At 32.8% G+C, this 15,980-nt stretch overlaps 1 protein-coding gene across 1 annotated transcript in view; it reads left to right on the plus strand.

The window, feature by feature from the left end:
* LOC127710025 (dynein beta chain, ciliary-like) overlaps positions 1-15,980 on the plus strand; it is an 85,072-nt gene that overhangs the window by 56,455 nt on the left and 12,637 nt on the right. Inside the window, exons 36-44 of the mRNA XM_052215743.1 lie at positions 860-1,021; positions 2,035-2,268; positions 4,784-5,044; positions 6,212-6,358; positions 7,500-8,742; positions 9,554-9,771; positions 10,051-10,221; positions 13,180-13,302; positions 13,695-13,888. Of these exons, the coding sequence (XP_052071703.1) occupies positions 860-1,021; positions 2,035-2,268; positions 4,784-5,044; positions 6,212-6,358; positions 7,500-8,742; positions 9,554-9,771; positions 10,051-10,221; positions 13,180-13,302; positions 13,695-13,888 (2,753 nt within the window). The remainder of the gene's footprint in view (positions 1-859; positions 1,022-2,034; positions 2,269-4,783; positions 5,045-6,211; positions 6,359-7,499; positions 8,743-9,553; positions 9,772-10,050; positions 10,222-13,179; positions 13,303-13,694; positions 13,889-15,980) is intronic.

Below are 15,980 nucleotides of genomic sequence, written 5' to 3' on the forward strand. Positions count from 1 at the left end.
AATAAGTTGACATTTTTTATACAAATCAATGTAATGAAGAACTAGAATTTAAAATAAAAGACAAAAGGGATTCCAGAAAAAGTATAATTTTTTGTTGTAAAGTTTTTGGTCCACTGAATCCATTTAATTATTATAAAAACAAAATCAAAAAATTTATTCAAGAAATAGATATAGAGGATTGCTGAAGTAAAATCAATTTATCATAACTATTATACTGTGAACAGTCTTTCAACCCAGCCTATGAATTACAACTTTTTCCCAAAGTAGCCATCATTTTCTATTAAAGAACTAAAGTTTGCTGTTGCATATAAAGTTTAACAAATGATTATAAATCTACTACCATAGTTTTTGTCTTTGGTGACTTTTATGTTTAATTTTATGTAGTATAAATTTAATTAAGCTATATTTATATTTTAAATATAAAATTTGAGTATTTTTTTTTGTATTGAAAAAGAATGATTATAAATAAGAAAATATTTTAAAAACATTATCTTCCTGTGAAGACTTGATATTTCTTGCCAAGCATTGTACAGTACTATTGAAGAATTTCTTATCTATTTTATAGTTTTGTAAAATTTCATTCAAGATTTATTTGAATAGACCAGATGTTTACACAGGTGTTAATTGAGCTTCCTCTATAATGCTCTATCTTCCTTATTATAGAAGTGCTACAGTTTTGATTGACATCTTAATGGATCATGATAATTATTATCACATAAACTGCTGAGAAGAGCCTACTAAAAAAGCTCTGAGCATCCTCCGAGCATGCTCCGAGCTTCCTCGTAAGAATAAATCTATGATCCCTTAGAATAAATGTTAAGTTTCACAAAAATTATATGCTGGGTCATTTTTTTTTCAGGTGGTTTTATGTTTCTCACCTGTTGGTTCCACATTACGTGTCAGAAGTCGTAAATTCCCAGCCATTACTAACTGTACTAGTATAGATGTTTTCCATGAATGGCCACTAGAGGCACTGAATTCTGTATCAGCTAGATTCTTGGAAGATATGGAATTACTTTCTGTAAGTAGCCTCTTTTTCAGAAAATAATACACCTTGGTATAATCAGTTTGTTTGGACCATCTTTTTCATTTTCTTGCCTCTTATTAAGGCAAGGAGAAGTAACACACATGTGTTTGATTTTCCATTCAATTGTTAACATTGCATGTTTAAGTTTTCTGAGTGTGTTGATCATTGATTTTGTATACAATTGCTATACCACTCAAACTTGCATGTTGTATTTGAGGTCTTGTTCCATCAGTCATACTCAAGTAACATCCTGGTGTTTTGATTAGATGTCTTAATGGAGAACTACTAATGAGAGAAAATCCATGCAATTCAGAATGTAATAAAATATGATGGGATTTTATTCATGAAAAAAGGGGATTTTCCAGTTTTTGGACACTTTGGTGATTGGTTTTTATCTATTGAAATAAGCTCCTTTTAGTTTTTTTTTTATAAATTTCTAATATGACATTGAGGAGTTATGGAACTTTATTCGTTGAAAAAGCGACGGGCATACCATGCGCTCATGGCGCAGCTCTTTATTCAAAATTGTGATTACAATGGACCATTGATATTTGAATTTAAGTTTCATGAAGAATATAATGATCAATCGCTGTAAATTTTGTATTTTTTACAATAGTCCTTAGTGAAATTTTAAGTTCTAGTAGCTAATACTGTTGTGAAAAAAATAAAGCCAAATTCTTATATTTCTTTTGTTATTGATAAATACCTATCAAAGAAAATAAGACTGCTTTATTTTACAGAAAAGTGTATAATAGAAAAACAAAGGATACGGGGTATCCATCCATGACACAAAATCAGTACATGCACAGCAAAAAACACACAAAAAGCAAAGGAACAGTGCTTTTATTGCTGTTCTTGATCTCAAAGTCAGTGAGGCCTGCCCTCTTTTATAACATATGGAGAAAAGCACTGAAACTATCCTATAGATTAACTAAATAAATACTTGTATCATCAATAATTCTGACAAAATTTTATTTGGGTATACTTATTAATTTTAAAACTTTTAGGATGACATGAGAGAATCAGTGTCAAAGTTCATGGGATTTGTGCACCAGTCTGTGAATGAGACTAGTCAGCAGTATCTTCAAAACGAAAGACGTTACAATTACACCACTCCCAAAAGTTTCCTGGAACAGATCAAACTGTATCAGAATTTACTGACAAAGAAGAATGATGAGCTGCAGAAGAAAATTATTCGTCTTGAAAATGGTATTGAGAAGTTAAGAAGTACTGCTACACAGGTATATATTGTACAAATGTTATCTGGAAAAAAATAAACTGCTTAACCTACAGGATGAGCACTTGATTTCACCCCTAGTTTTTGATTGGATTCCTGAAAATCAATCTATTGTTTTTTGTTTAGTGTTTGTAAACTTTTTTGTCTTTTTTTCTTGGCCATTGTATCTTCTTCCTCCCTCTCTTTTTTCATACTGCACAACCGGAAATTTTTGTGCTGTCTTATTTTTCAAGATTTCCAAATCAATTTGAATTTGATATTTCATGGTGGTATTCATTTATTTATGGTCTTAGTACCTATGAATTTAGTTCCAATGAAATATTCACTGTAGTTTTTTTTGCATATCAACTCTTACCAGGAAAGTAGTGAAAATAAAACTGCTGCAAAAATGTACCTGTTTACCGTAATCATTTATGCTTTAATTGAATAAGTCAACAATATATTAAGGTAGATTCATGGTATACCGCCATCTTGGATTTTATAATCGCAGTACACAATCGGTCTAGTTATTTGCCCAAATCTGCAAATTAGGAGACAGATTTGCAATTTACTTGTCACACTGTTTATTTATTTAAAGAAAACTTGGTAATTAATTGTATTATTCATAATATTCCAACAAATATTAAATTTTGTGTTTTGGAATCATTTTTTTCAACTAAGCCATTTAAGGGGAGATAACTCATTTAGTAAAAAATTACACTGGCTTGATAGGGAAATTTTTAATTTTTACTTGTAGCAAGAAAACAAGTTCGGTGACACCATTTTTTCTTTTTATTTTCTTAAAACATGTTACAAAACCTATCTTCTCACAATTTATTTCAAAATTCTATCTCATAGATTTCTTTTTATGCATACAAATGTGTTTTTTCATGAACAATCTAACCAGATTTAGGCAATTTTCAACGACTCATAGCTTGAAAAATAGCACGGTGACCCATACTTTTTATTAGCTCACCTGGCCCAAAGGGCCAAGTGAGCTTTTCTCATCACTTGGCGTCCGTCGTCCGTAAACTTTTACAAAAATCTTCTCCTCTGAAACTACTGGGCCAAATTTCACCAAGCTTGGCCACAATCATCATTAGGGTATCTAGTTTAAAAAATGTGTCCCGTGACCCGGCCAACCAACCAAGATGGCCGCCATGGCTAAAAATAGAACATAGGGGTAAAATGTAGATTTTGGCTTATATCTCTGAAACCAAAGCATTTAGAGCAAATCTGACATGGGGTAAAATTGTTTATCAGGTCAAGATCTAGCTGCCCTGAAATTTTCAGATGAATCTGAGAACCTGTTGTTGGGTTGCTGCCCCTGAATTGGTAATTTTAAGGAAATTTTGCCGTTTTTGGTTATTATCTTGAATATTATTATAGATAGAGATAAACTGTAAACAGCAATAATGTTCAGCAAAGTAAGATCTACAAATAAGTCAACTTGACCAAAATGGTCAGTTGACCCCTTAAATAGTTATTGCCCTTTATAGTCAATTTTTAACCAGTTTTCGTAAATTTTTGTAATCTTTTACAAAAATCTTCTCCTCTGAAACTACTAAGACAAATTTAACCAAACTTGTCCACAATCATCATTAGGGTATCTAGTTTAAAAAATGTGTCCGATGACCAAGCCTGCGAACCAAGATGGCTGACATGGCTAAAAAATAGTACATATGGTAAAATGCAGTTTTTGGCTCATATCTCTGAAACCAAAGCATTTAGAGCTAATATGACAAGGATAAAATTGTTCATTATGTCAAGATCTATCTGCCCTGAAATTTTCAGACCAATCAGGCAACATGTTGTTGGGTAGCTGCCCCTGAAGTGGTAATTTTAAGAAAATTTTGCAGCTTTTGGTTATTATCTTGAATATAATTATAGATACTAAGAGATAAACTGTAAACAGCAATAATGTACAGCAAAGTAAGATCTACAAATAAGTCAACATGACCAAAATTGTCAATTGACCCCTTAAGGAGTTATTGCCCTTTATAGTCAATTTTTTACAATTTTCATAAGTTTTGTAAATTTTTGTAAATTTTTACAAAATATTTTCCACTGTAACTACTGGGCCAAGTCATTATAGATAGAGATAATTGTAAGCAGCAAGAATGTTCAGTAAAGTAAGATCTACAAACACATCACACAATTTTGTCATGAATCCATCTGTGTCCTTTGTTTAATATGCACAAAGACCAAGGTGAGCGACACGGGCTCTTTAGAGCCTCTAGTTATATTTTTGAAAAAAGCATAGTAAAATCTTCATTTTGGCAAAGTATAAGAAAATTCTATCTCAAAAAATATATACCGATGATCTACCTTAATGTGTAAAATCAAGAATGTACTGTTTTGTGAGAATCCATAAATTATTTTTTTTATTTTTTTAATTTTGTTGTTAGATATGTAAAGTTTGATAAGGATATGAACATTTCCTTAATATTAAAATAAGTTACGTTAAATATATTTTTATCACATTTACCTGAAAGCATATATTTTTCATGAATACTTACTGTTTATTCTCTTTTCACAAGGTTGATGATCTTAAGGCCAAACTAGCTGCTCAGGAGGTTGAACTTGGACAGAAAACTGATGAAACCAACAAATTGTTAGCAGTAGTAGGCTCGGATACAGAAAGGGTGTCAACAGAGAAAGCTATAGCTGATGAAGAGGAGAGGAAAGTTCAGAAAATCAACGAAGATGTCACAAAGAAACAACAGGATTGTCAAAGAGATCTGTCTAAAGCAGAACCTGCTTTGACTGCTGCTGAGAATGCTTTGAATACTCTTAATAAGGTATCCATAACGGCTTCATTAAAACCTTGTTGAAACACATGTTTTTTTTTCCAAACTGTCATAAGGAAGTGCAGCAAAAGATTTTTTGGATGGGTATTTTAGTCTCACATGATTGAAAAAAAAACGAGCAAAATTGATAAGTCTTCGAGAAATAGATAAATATTCAGTATCTACTTCACAAATAATACAAGTTGGTCATGAGTTATAGATTCTAGGTGCTAAAGTTGTGTATCTCTTTATTTTACTTTAGTTTCACCGTTATTTGTCTTTGTACTTTTATGTTTCTTTTGGTCGTAGGACTTTTGATGTGACACCTAATTTCCACACGAAATCATCATTTTAACTTTTAATAATGGTCATTTTAATGTTTTTAACTACCAAAATAATTATGAAGAAAAATATATGTTATCAGTATTGAAGTCAAATTAAAAGTCGAAAACCACTTGCAATCAAGATCGCGCAATAGAATGTGAATTTGTGAATCCCCCGTGTTCCACTCTTTCAAGTTTTCTTGAAAACCGTATCAACGACTTATTTCTCCAAAAATATTAACATATTTCGAATTTTTCTTCAAATTTTCAGCACCAGAATCCGGCATTTTTCATTTTACTGCTTAAAAGAACAATAACTCTACCGATTGAAAACACTAAAACAAATTGCCATGATCATGGGCACAGGCAATGTCGGAATCAGATTTTTGTGGAACCTCTGGTAAAAGGTCGCTCTTGAGCAGTCACTTTAATACTTCCCCAAGAGTGACTGCTTAATACAGGTTTGACTGTATTTCTGGATATAATTACAACCATCTAATATCAATTACATATTGTTTCCAGAATTATGTTCTTAATACAGCAATCTGTCTAATTAAATATTTATGCCATGTAGACCATGTTGCTGTTTTACTTAATATATATATTTACAGAACAATTTCAGGTCTTCTTTCTGGTCTGCATGTAAGCAATGTCGATTACTATGACAAAAAGCCATCAAGCTTAATTGCAGGATTAAAAAAAATTATGTACATTAATGAAAAATACAAAATTTATTTGTACTGACTACAAAGCAGAAAAAAATCTCAGTGAGCCTCACATTTTGTCATGTTTCTAAAAATGGTACAAATAAATTTTTTTTTTTCAAACTGTACATATTTTGCATATACATTTATAGAACAATTTAACAGAGCTGAAATCCTTTTCTTCTCCTCCTCCTGCTGTTGTGAATGTAGTAGCAGCTGTTATGTGTCTGCTGGCTCCTGGTGGTAGAGTACCAAAAGACAAAAGCTGGAAAATGGCAAAGGCAACCATGATGAATAAAGTAAGTTATATATAGAAAAAAGTAAAATAACAAAAATACCGAACTCCAAGGGATATTCAAAACATAAAGTCCTTTATAAAATGGCAAAATCAAAAGCTCAAACACATCTAACGAATGGAAAACAACTGTCATATTCCTGACTTGGTACAGGCATTTCCTTATGTAAAAAATGATGGATTAAACTTGGTTTTAAAGCTAGCTAAACCTCTCACTTGTATGTCAACAGTCCAAAACCATTGAAGGCATTGTGATAGAATGCCTACCTCAATTACAATAGTTTGTGATATTGAGTCAAACCTAAAAGTTACTATGAAGTAGGTTCACAAAGGGGAAATATTGTCCCTAAAATTCCTTGAAAGATTAATTTACTATCAAAAACATCTAATAACAAAGTGGGTAATAGTGTCTGACAAATAGAAAATCAACATTCTTCAAATAATTACTTTAATAATGATGATATATTGATAATGACATTCAAAATTTTTAGATTTTTTTGTTTGCTTCATTGCAGATGATTTTTGCTTTAGAAGACATTAGCAACATGCATGGACCAACATCTTATTTGAAATTTTGAATGAATGTATATCACACCTAAAAATGCCATTCTATTAAAATATGGTGGCATGGTTTAGCCAATGTTTCATAAAAGGAAAAAGACAATTAAATTGCTGTAAATTTGGCTGAAACCAGAAAAAATTAGGATACATTTCAAGCTATCAACACTTGTCTTAAACGTAGAGTTGACAGAAAAAATGTTTTGTAATGCATTTTGTTGAATGTTGATATTGATTTTTTTGTGAGATATGAAATAGTTTGATATTTAGAACCAAAATCAAGCCTTCCTGGTCCTACTCCTGTGTTTAAATCCTCTGTGTAGACTTCTATCATGCGAGCAAGCATCTTTAAAATCATGCTTACAATGTAGGTGTAGTACAAATGTACATGTTTATTGCATTGGAAAGGGTTTTCTTTATATCCTGAATATGGTGTTCACATTTATCCACCTATAAAAGAACAAACGTGTAAATTGATAATATATTTAATACTGATGAAAAGAACTCATTTTATCTTTATGTAATTTATATAATGTAGAAAGGAGAAAAAATATTCATATTCATAGTGATTGTTTTATTTATATCAGATTGATCTCTTCTTGGAAAATTTGATCAATTATGACAAAGACCATGTCCATGAGAACTGCCAAAGGGCAGTAGAGCCGTACTTGGTTGACCCTGAGTTTGACCCTGACTTAGTTAAAGGGAAATCATTTGCTGCATCAGGACTATGTTCATGGGTTATAAATATTATGAGGTACTATAAAGTATACTGTGCTGTTGAACCAAAACGTATGGCCCTAGAGGGTGCCAATGCAGAGTTGTCTGCCGCAAAACACAAACTGAAGGCAATCACATCAAAAATTAATGACCTTGAAAGTGAACTAGGAACCCTGATGGGAGAATTCGAAGAGGCAACAGCCGAGAAGCTACGATGTCAACAAGAAGCTGATAATACAACCAAAACAATCGAACTAGCCAATCGTTTGGTTAGTGGTTTGTCATCGGAAAATGTCAGATGGGCGGAGTCTATTGAAAACTTTAAACAGCAAGAGAAAACACTGGTCGGTGATGTGTTGATGACTTCTGCATTCGTATCTTACTTGGGAGCTTTCACCAAACAATACCGGCAGGATCTGATAGAGAAATACTGGACCCCATTCTTGAAAGGACTGGCCCATCCTATTCCCGTTTTGGAAGGACTAGATCCATTAAGTTTGTTGACTGATGATGCCCAGATTGCTTCATGGAATAATGAAGGTCTGCCCAGTGACAGGATGTCCACAGAAAATGCCACGATTTTGACCAACTGTGAAAGATGGCCGCTAATGATTGATCCTCAGCTGCAAGGTGTAAAGTGGATTAAAACTAAATATGGATCAGATTTGAAGGTCATACATCTGGGACAGAAAGGGTATTTAGATGCATTAGAAAGGGCCATATCATCTGGTGACGTTGTCTTGCTGGAAAATATTGGAGAATCAGTTGACCCAGTACTTGATCCACTTCTTGGACGGAATACAATAAAGAAAGGTCGTGCTATCATGATTGGAGATAAAGAGGTGGAGTACAGCATTGATTTTCGTTTGATTCTACAAACCAAGTTAGCCAATCCGCACTACCAACCTGAGATGCAGGCACAGACAACTCTTATTAATTTTACTGTGACTAGAGATGGTTTAGAGGATCAGTTGTTAGCTGATGTCGTTATCAAAGAGAGGCCAGACTTGGAGAAATTAAAATCAGATCTAACCAGGCAACAGAACCAGTTTAAGATCTCTCTGAAGGAACTTGAAGACAATTTGCTTGCTAGATTATCAGCTGCTGAAGGTTTGTAACAAACTGTGCTTAAATCAGACTGGGTTTTTTTCAGAATTATTTCACATTTTGTTATCCCGTTTCCTTTATAGCTTACGATATGGTATGGGTTTTGCTTATTGTTGTACAATAACCTGTGGTTGTTGACATCTTTGTCCTTTAGTGTTTGGTGGAGAGTTTTCTCTTTGACAATCATACTGCATCACTTTATTTTTGTTTTATATGATATTGAAGTTAGAAATTAATGCATGCATTAATAAGTATTTAACGTCAAATGGTAGCAGCCAAGGTCAGAGGGACAAAAGGGAGAAAAAATTAGTGTTACTTGTCTCTTGGGGAAAGGGGAAGGGATATTAATGCTGTGATCTATCTGGTATTAAAATTTGCATAGTCAGAATTACAATGAGAGTTATAAATAATGTGCTCTTATATAAGTATTGCACTAATTTCTGATTCACAGTACTGTGTACTGTGGATTCATTAATATTCGATGGATACCAATTTTCGTGGATTTCGTGGGTACAGGGGAACCACAAATTTAAATGTTCAACGATTACAAATTTTCTAAAGTAATGTATGCAGACTTTGCCAAAATAAACGAAATTTAATATCCATGAAAATGCAAATTTTCCTCAATCCACGAGAATTGGCAACCACGAAAATAAATGAATCCACAGTAATATATATTTTTCACTATTATTAGATGTCATATTTAAAAAAAATCTAAACAATAATAATCAAATTGAAGTGTAGCTATCTAATTGATTTAAATGATTTAGTTTTTAACAATTTCTTAGACAGAATGTCATTCATCTTTTTTCAGGTAATTTCCTTGGAGATTATGAATTAGTGGAAAACCTAGAGAAAACAAAGAGAACAGCAGCTGAAATAGAAGTTCAGGCTGAGCAATCAAAAAGAACAGAGATAGATATCAACACAGCTAGAGAACTATACCGACCAGCAGCTACAAGGGCATCTCTCATGTACTTCATCCTTAATGATCTCAATACCATCAATCCAATGTATCAGTTCTCACTAAAGGTAAGATAGCCTTGTAATACTAATGACATATTCCATTGATGACTTCATGGATGTATTTCTAAATGATCTCAATACAATAAATCAAATCTCTCTGTGGTGGAGGGCTGAATTTCTGCTAATTTCGAGATCACACAAAAATATCCATGTTCACAGTAAAACTGATTTAAAGCAAGCACTGAACAATTCATATATCTTATACATGAATTGGGTACAATTAATATTCCATAGGTAGAATACAGCTATTATATTGTAACTGTAAAATATGTTTGTTGATTTTAGGCCTTCAAAGTGGTGTTTGAGAATGCTATCGACAAGTCTGACAAGTCTGATGACATTAAGACAAGAGTGCTGAATCTGATTGACTGCATTACCTTCTGTGTATTTATATATACAGCTAGAGGTCTGTTTGAAAGGGACAAGATTACCTTTACAGCTCAAATGACATTCCAGGTAAGTTTTGGTTTCAGATTAAGCATTAGTAATTTAAGCATTGTCACAAGAATACAGTTATGAAGAATTACTCTATGTGAGTAAGACTTTTCCATGAATAAGAGCCTATAAAGATAGATGACCTAACTGAGAGAGCTTAGAACAAGATTTTACACAACTTGTCCCTCAGAAGCACCTCTTTTTTTCCAAATTGAAAAACTTTTCTGAAATGTCTCAACATATAAAGAGATTCAGTGTTTTTAAGTATTAAATTTAAATATTTTAATTGCAGTAAATACCATACTGTTTAGATTTTTTGTTTGTAAACAGTCCAGATCTCTTCAGTCCATTAAACAATGAGCTGTTGAAGACTTTGAAATAGAATGAAATGATTTTGATTGACTGAAAGACTGAAAATGTTCTTAGTTCTTATGCTGACTTTTCAGTTTCATTCATAACACAGCAGAAATTTCAATCAAAACTATTTACTCTTCAAAAAAATTTGTACTGATATTAAGATTTCTATCCTGTTGCCTAGAACTGTTTGGTTGAGAATGGACAGGTTTAAAAATCTAAGAATTCAAACTATGCTTTGAACTTTAAGTCACTACACTACAAAAGTCAAAAAGTCTGAAAAGACCAGTTTTTGTCTGAATTTGCATGAATTTTTACTCGACATTCTTAATTTGTCTGAATGATTTTTTAAAAATTCTTGACATAGTATGAATTTGTCTAATAAGGTTCTTGATTTTTCTTGACAAGTGTCTTGACAGTATGAACATTGTCTTAAAATTTCTCGACACTTCCTGTATCATCTGATAAGAGTCTGGATTAGTCTCGACCAATTCTTGACTGTCTTAAATTTGTCTCGATCTGTCTTGACATATTCTTGACATTCTTAATAATGTCTGAATATGTCTCGACATATTCTTGACATTCTAAATAAGGTCTGAATATGTCTCGACACGTTCTTGACAGTCTTAAATATGTCTTGACACTATCTCAACAGTATAAATTTCGCCTGAAATGTGAAAAGACTTATTCTGCACTGTTTATGACATTCTATTGCTGTTATATACTCCTTTTTATTATGGCTAAACTAAACTTTGAAGAATCAAGGATTAATTTGGTATAGTAAGATACCCTTTTGGTGCAACTAAGTTGGAATACCCTGAATAATCCCCCATGTAGTTTAATTTTGATTTATTTTTATTAAACATTTAAGTAATTGTTTTCACTTGGAATATAAGTCGAAGGTATTGACAAACAGCATTTAGATTTTTGCCATTCGCAAAACTGCCAGTCAAATTTGCTTTACTAAAATAGGTGTCTTGTATCTCTTTTGGACCCCACAATTCATCTTTTGGGTTTGTGTGGCTAAAAAAAGAGGGGGGGGGGGGGGGCTTTCGTTTAAGTCAAAGAATTTGTTCCCATCTTGATTCAAAAACCTTATTCATTTTTTAGAACAACCCAAAAACATTTTTTATTCAAATTTGAGTGTTGAATTTTATAATTTTTTATCAAAAATAAATATTTGTGATAACTCCTTCCTGAAAAGAAAAAAAATGTTTAGATCTATATTATGCATGTCTGTTTGAGAACCATTTCATAAGACCGATGATTTCTATAGAAATCATTGATGGGACCCATTATCATGATTATAAATACATTTTTTTTATTATTCCTGGAGTAGATAATAATTTTATTTTAATCATTGGGAATTATTCAATTTGTTTTTATGTTAAAATAATTAACTTCATAATTTTGATGAAGAAAATCCATTTCAATTCAATTTTTTTTCATCAAAATGATGATTTTCATTTTCATCTATCAACAAACTTTTTAAATTGTAGTGGCATGGTCGGTCAACTGATTAGTTGTATGGCTGATTACAGGTAAAGCAATAACTTCTATTTGACAGTTGCCTGTACTCTGGGTTGTGGAATACCTTAATTTTATGGGGAACATCCTGTCCATGTGTAATACTTAATATATTCCAACAGATGACATTACACAAATTTTTCTTCTGTTAAATGAATGATTTGTATATCATCATAATTTGCTATTTATATAAACCACATTTTGGTATAATAATTATTTACCATATCAACATTGAATATTATGAATGTAGAATGAAATATGTCTACAGTATGATTGGTTTGAATCATTTAATTTATAAGATTTAGGAATCAAAATTTGTAATTATTTAAAAACACACATTGAAATTGTTTTATATCAACACACCCACATTTGAATTATTTTATACTTTAGATTTCATAGCCATATTTGCATTTGTAAAAATATTTATATACCCAAATTTTCAATTATTTTACATGCCCAACTTTTATTTTTGTTGTAAAGAAGTGTAACTTAAAACAACAGTATATCATATAAAGAGAAATAAAGATTAAAGTTATATCATGAATATTGGTCATGATTTGTAAAACTCAGAACTGTCAAGTAAATTTAAGACACGATTCAAAATGTTCAGAATATGTCAAGCCAAACTGAGAAAAAATAAGAATGTCGAGAATATGTCGAGAAATTTCAAGACAGTATTCAAATGTCAAGAATTTGTCAAGAAATTTTAAGACCATATTCAGAATGTCGAGAATATGTCGAGTAAATTTCATACAAATTTAATATAAATGAGAATTTGACAAGAAAAATTAAGACACAAGTCATACTTTTGGAGAATGTCGAGTAAAAGTTCATGCAAATTAAGACAAAAAATGGTCTTTTCAGACTTTTAGACTTTTGTAGTGCTAATGTCAGGAATTGTTTATTATCATATCTGAAATCCTGCGCTAAATCTTGAGTGTAATTTAATTAAATACTGCATTTAGTGTTAACATTTACTTGGATGCTTAGAACATAGCTCTCTAATTTTATAGAGGATGTTTCGATTTTAGAAATTCTATCATATGTACTTTCACCAATTTTTTCTGCATTGCTCAGGGTAACATTTTTATTTTGTAGATATTGTTGATGTCCAAGGACATTGATCCCATAGAGTTAGATTTCCTGTTGAGGTTTCCATCACTACCAAATATTATCAGTCCTGTTGACTTCATGAATAATCACAGCTGGGGAGGAATCAAGGTCAGTACTTAGGGCTAAATTGCATTTCAAACAGATATAGAGATATGACTAATGAAGAAAAATATAAAATATAAGAAAGTACTGAAAATTTTCATCAAACAATTGTAAAAAAAAAAATAGAAATCAACAAAATTTCTTGAGGTAAGCATGCTATGACAAGACCAACGAGACAGTTATATATTTTCTGACAAGAACTTTTTGTTTTGCATTTAAGTAATAAATGTATAAAAACAAATCAAAACCACAATAGCATTGCTGTAAAACTGATTTTATGCACAAAATTATGCCCTACTGGTAATCATTATGTTATAGTTCAGCTTACTGTGTACAAATTAAACATGGCATGTAATATTAAAATAATACCTAAGTTCAGCTATGATTTTATTGTTTAGGCTCTTGTGAATATGGAAGAATTCAGAAATTTAGACAGAGACATAGAAGGTTCTGCTAAAAGATGGAAGAAGTTTGTGGAAAGTGAAGCTCCAGAGAAGGAGAAATTTCCACAGGAATGGAAGAACAAGAATTCATTACAGAAACTGTGTATGATGAGAGCCCTTAGACCTGACCGGATGACCTATGCTGTCAAGTAAGTTATCATTGTTAGAAACTGTGTATGATGAGAGCCCTTAGACCTGATAGGATGACATATGCTGTCAAGTAAGTTATCATTGTTAGAAACTGTGTATGATGAGAGCCCTTAGACCTGATAGGATGACCAATGCTGTCAAGTAAGTTATCATTGTTAGAAACTGTGTATGATGAGAGCCCTTAGACCTGATAGGACGACCTATGCTGTAAAGTAAGTTATCATTGTTAGAAACTGTGTATGATGAGAGCCCTTAGACCTGACAGGATGACCTATGCTGTCAAGTGAGTTATCATTGTTTAGACCTGATAGGATGACCAATGCTGTCAAGTAAGTTATCATTGTTAGAAACTGTGTATGATGAGAGCCCTTAGACCTAATAGGATGACCTATGCTGTCAAGTAAGCTATCAGTGTTAGAAACTGTGTATGATGAGAGTCCTTAGACCTGACAGGATGACCTATGCTGTCAAGTAAGTTATCATTGTTAGAAACTGTGTATGATGAGAGCCCTTAGACCTGATAGGATGACCTATGCTGTCAAGTGAGTTATCATTGTTAGAAACTGTGTATGAGGAGAGCCCTTAGACCTGACAGGATGACCTATGCTGTCAAGTGAGTTATCATTGTTAGAAACTGTGTATGAGGAGAGCCCTTAGACCTGATAGGATGACCTATGCTGTCAAGTGAGTTATCATTGTTAGAAACTGTGTATGATGAGAGCCCATAGACCTGATAGGATGACCTATGCTGTCAAGTAAGTTATCATTGTTAGAAACTGTGTATGATGAGAGCCCTTAGACCTGACAGGATGACCTATGCTGTTAAGTGAGTTATCATTGTTAGAAACTGTGTATGATGAGAGCCCTTAGACCTGATAGGATGACCTATGCTGTCCAGTAAGTTATCATTGTTAGAAACTGTGTATGATGAGAGCCCTTAGACCTGATAGGATGACCAATGCTGTCAAGTAAGTTATCATTGTTAGAAACTGTGTATGATGAGAGCCCTTAGACCTGATAGGATGACCAATGCTGTCAAGTAAGTTATCATTGTTAGAAACTGTGTATGATGAGAGCCCTTAGACCTGATAGGATGACCTATGCTGTAAAGTAAGTTATCATTGTTAGAAACTGTGTATGATGAGAGCCCTTAGACCTGATAGGATGACATATGCTGTCAAGTAAGTTATCATGGTTAGAAACTGTTTATGATGAGAGTCCTTAGACGTGACAGGATGACATATGCTGTCAAGTAAGTTATCATTGTTAGAAACTGTGTATGATGAGAGCCCTTAGACCTGATAGGATGACCAATGCTGTCAAGTAAGTTATCTTTGTTAGAAACTGTGTATGATGAGAGCCCTTAGACCTGATAGGACGACCTATGCTGTAAAGTAAGTTATCATTGTTAGAAACTGTGTATGATGAGAGCCCTTAGACCTGACAGGATGACCTATGCTGTCAAGTGAGTTATCATTGTTTAGACCTGATAGGATGACCAATGCTGTCAAGTAAGTTATCATTGTTAGAAACTGTGTATGATGAGAGCCCTTAGACCTAATAGGATGACCTATGCTGTCAAGTAAGCTATCAGTGTTAGAAACTGTGTATGGTGAGAGTCCTTAGACCTGACAGGATGACCTATGCTGTCAAGTAAGTTATCATTGTTAGAAACTGTGTATGATGAGAGCCCTTAGACCTGACAGGATGGCCTATGCTGTCAAGTGAGTTATCATTGTTAGAAACTGTGTATGAGGAGAGCCCTTAGACCTGACAGGATGACCTATGCTGTCAAGTGAGTTATCATTGTTAGAAACTGTGTATGAGGAGAGCCCTTAGACCTGATAGGATGACCTATGCTGTCAAGTGAGTTATCATTGTTAGAAACTGTGTATGAGGAGAGCCTTTAGACCTGATAGGATGACCTATGCTGTCAAGTAAGTTATCATTGTTAGAAACTGTGTATGATGAGAGCCCTTAGACCTGACAGGATGACCTATGCTGTTAAGTGAGTTATCATTGTTAGAAACTGTGTATGATGAGAGCCCTTAGACCTGATAGGATGACCAATGCTGTCCAGTAAGTTATCAT

The sequence above is a fragment of the Mytilus californianus genome, unplaced genomic scaffold (assembly GCF_021869535.1).
Source record: "Mytilus californianus isolate M0D057914Y unplaced genomic scaffold, xbMytCali1.0.p SCAF_7, whole genome shotgun sequence".
Lineage (NCBI taxonomy): Eukaryota > Metazoa > Mollusca > Bivalvia > Mytilida > Mytilidae > Mytilus > Mytilus californianus.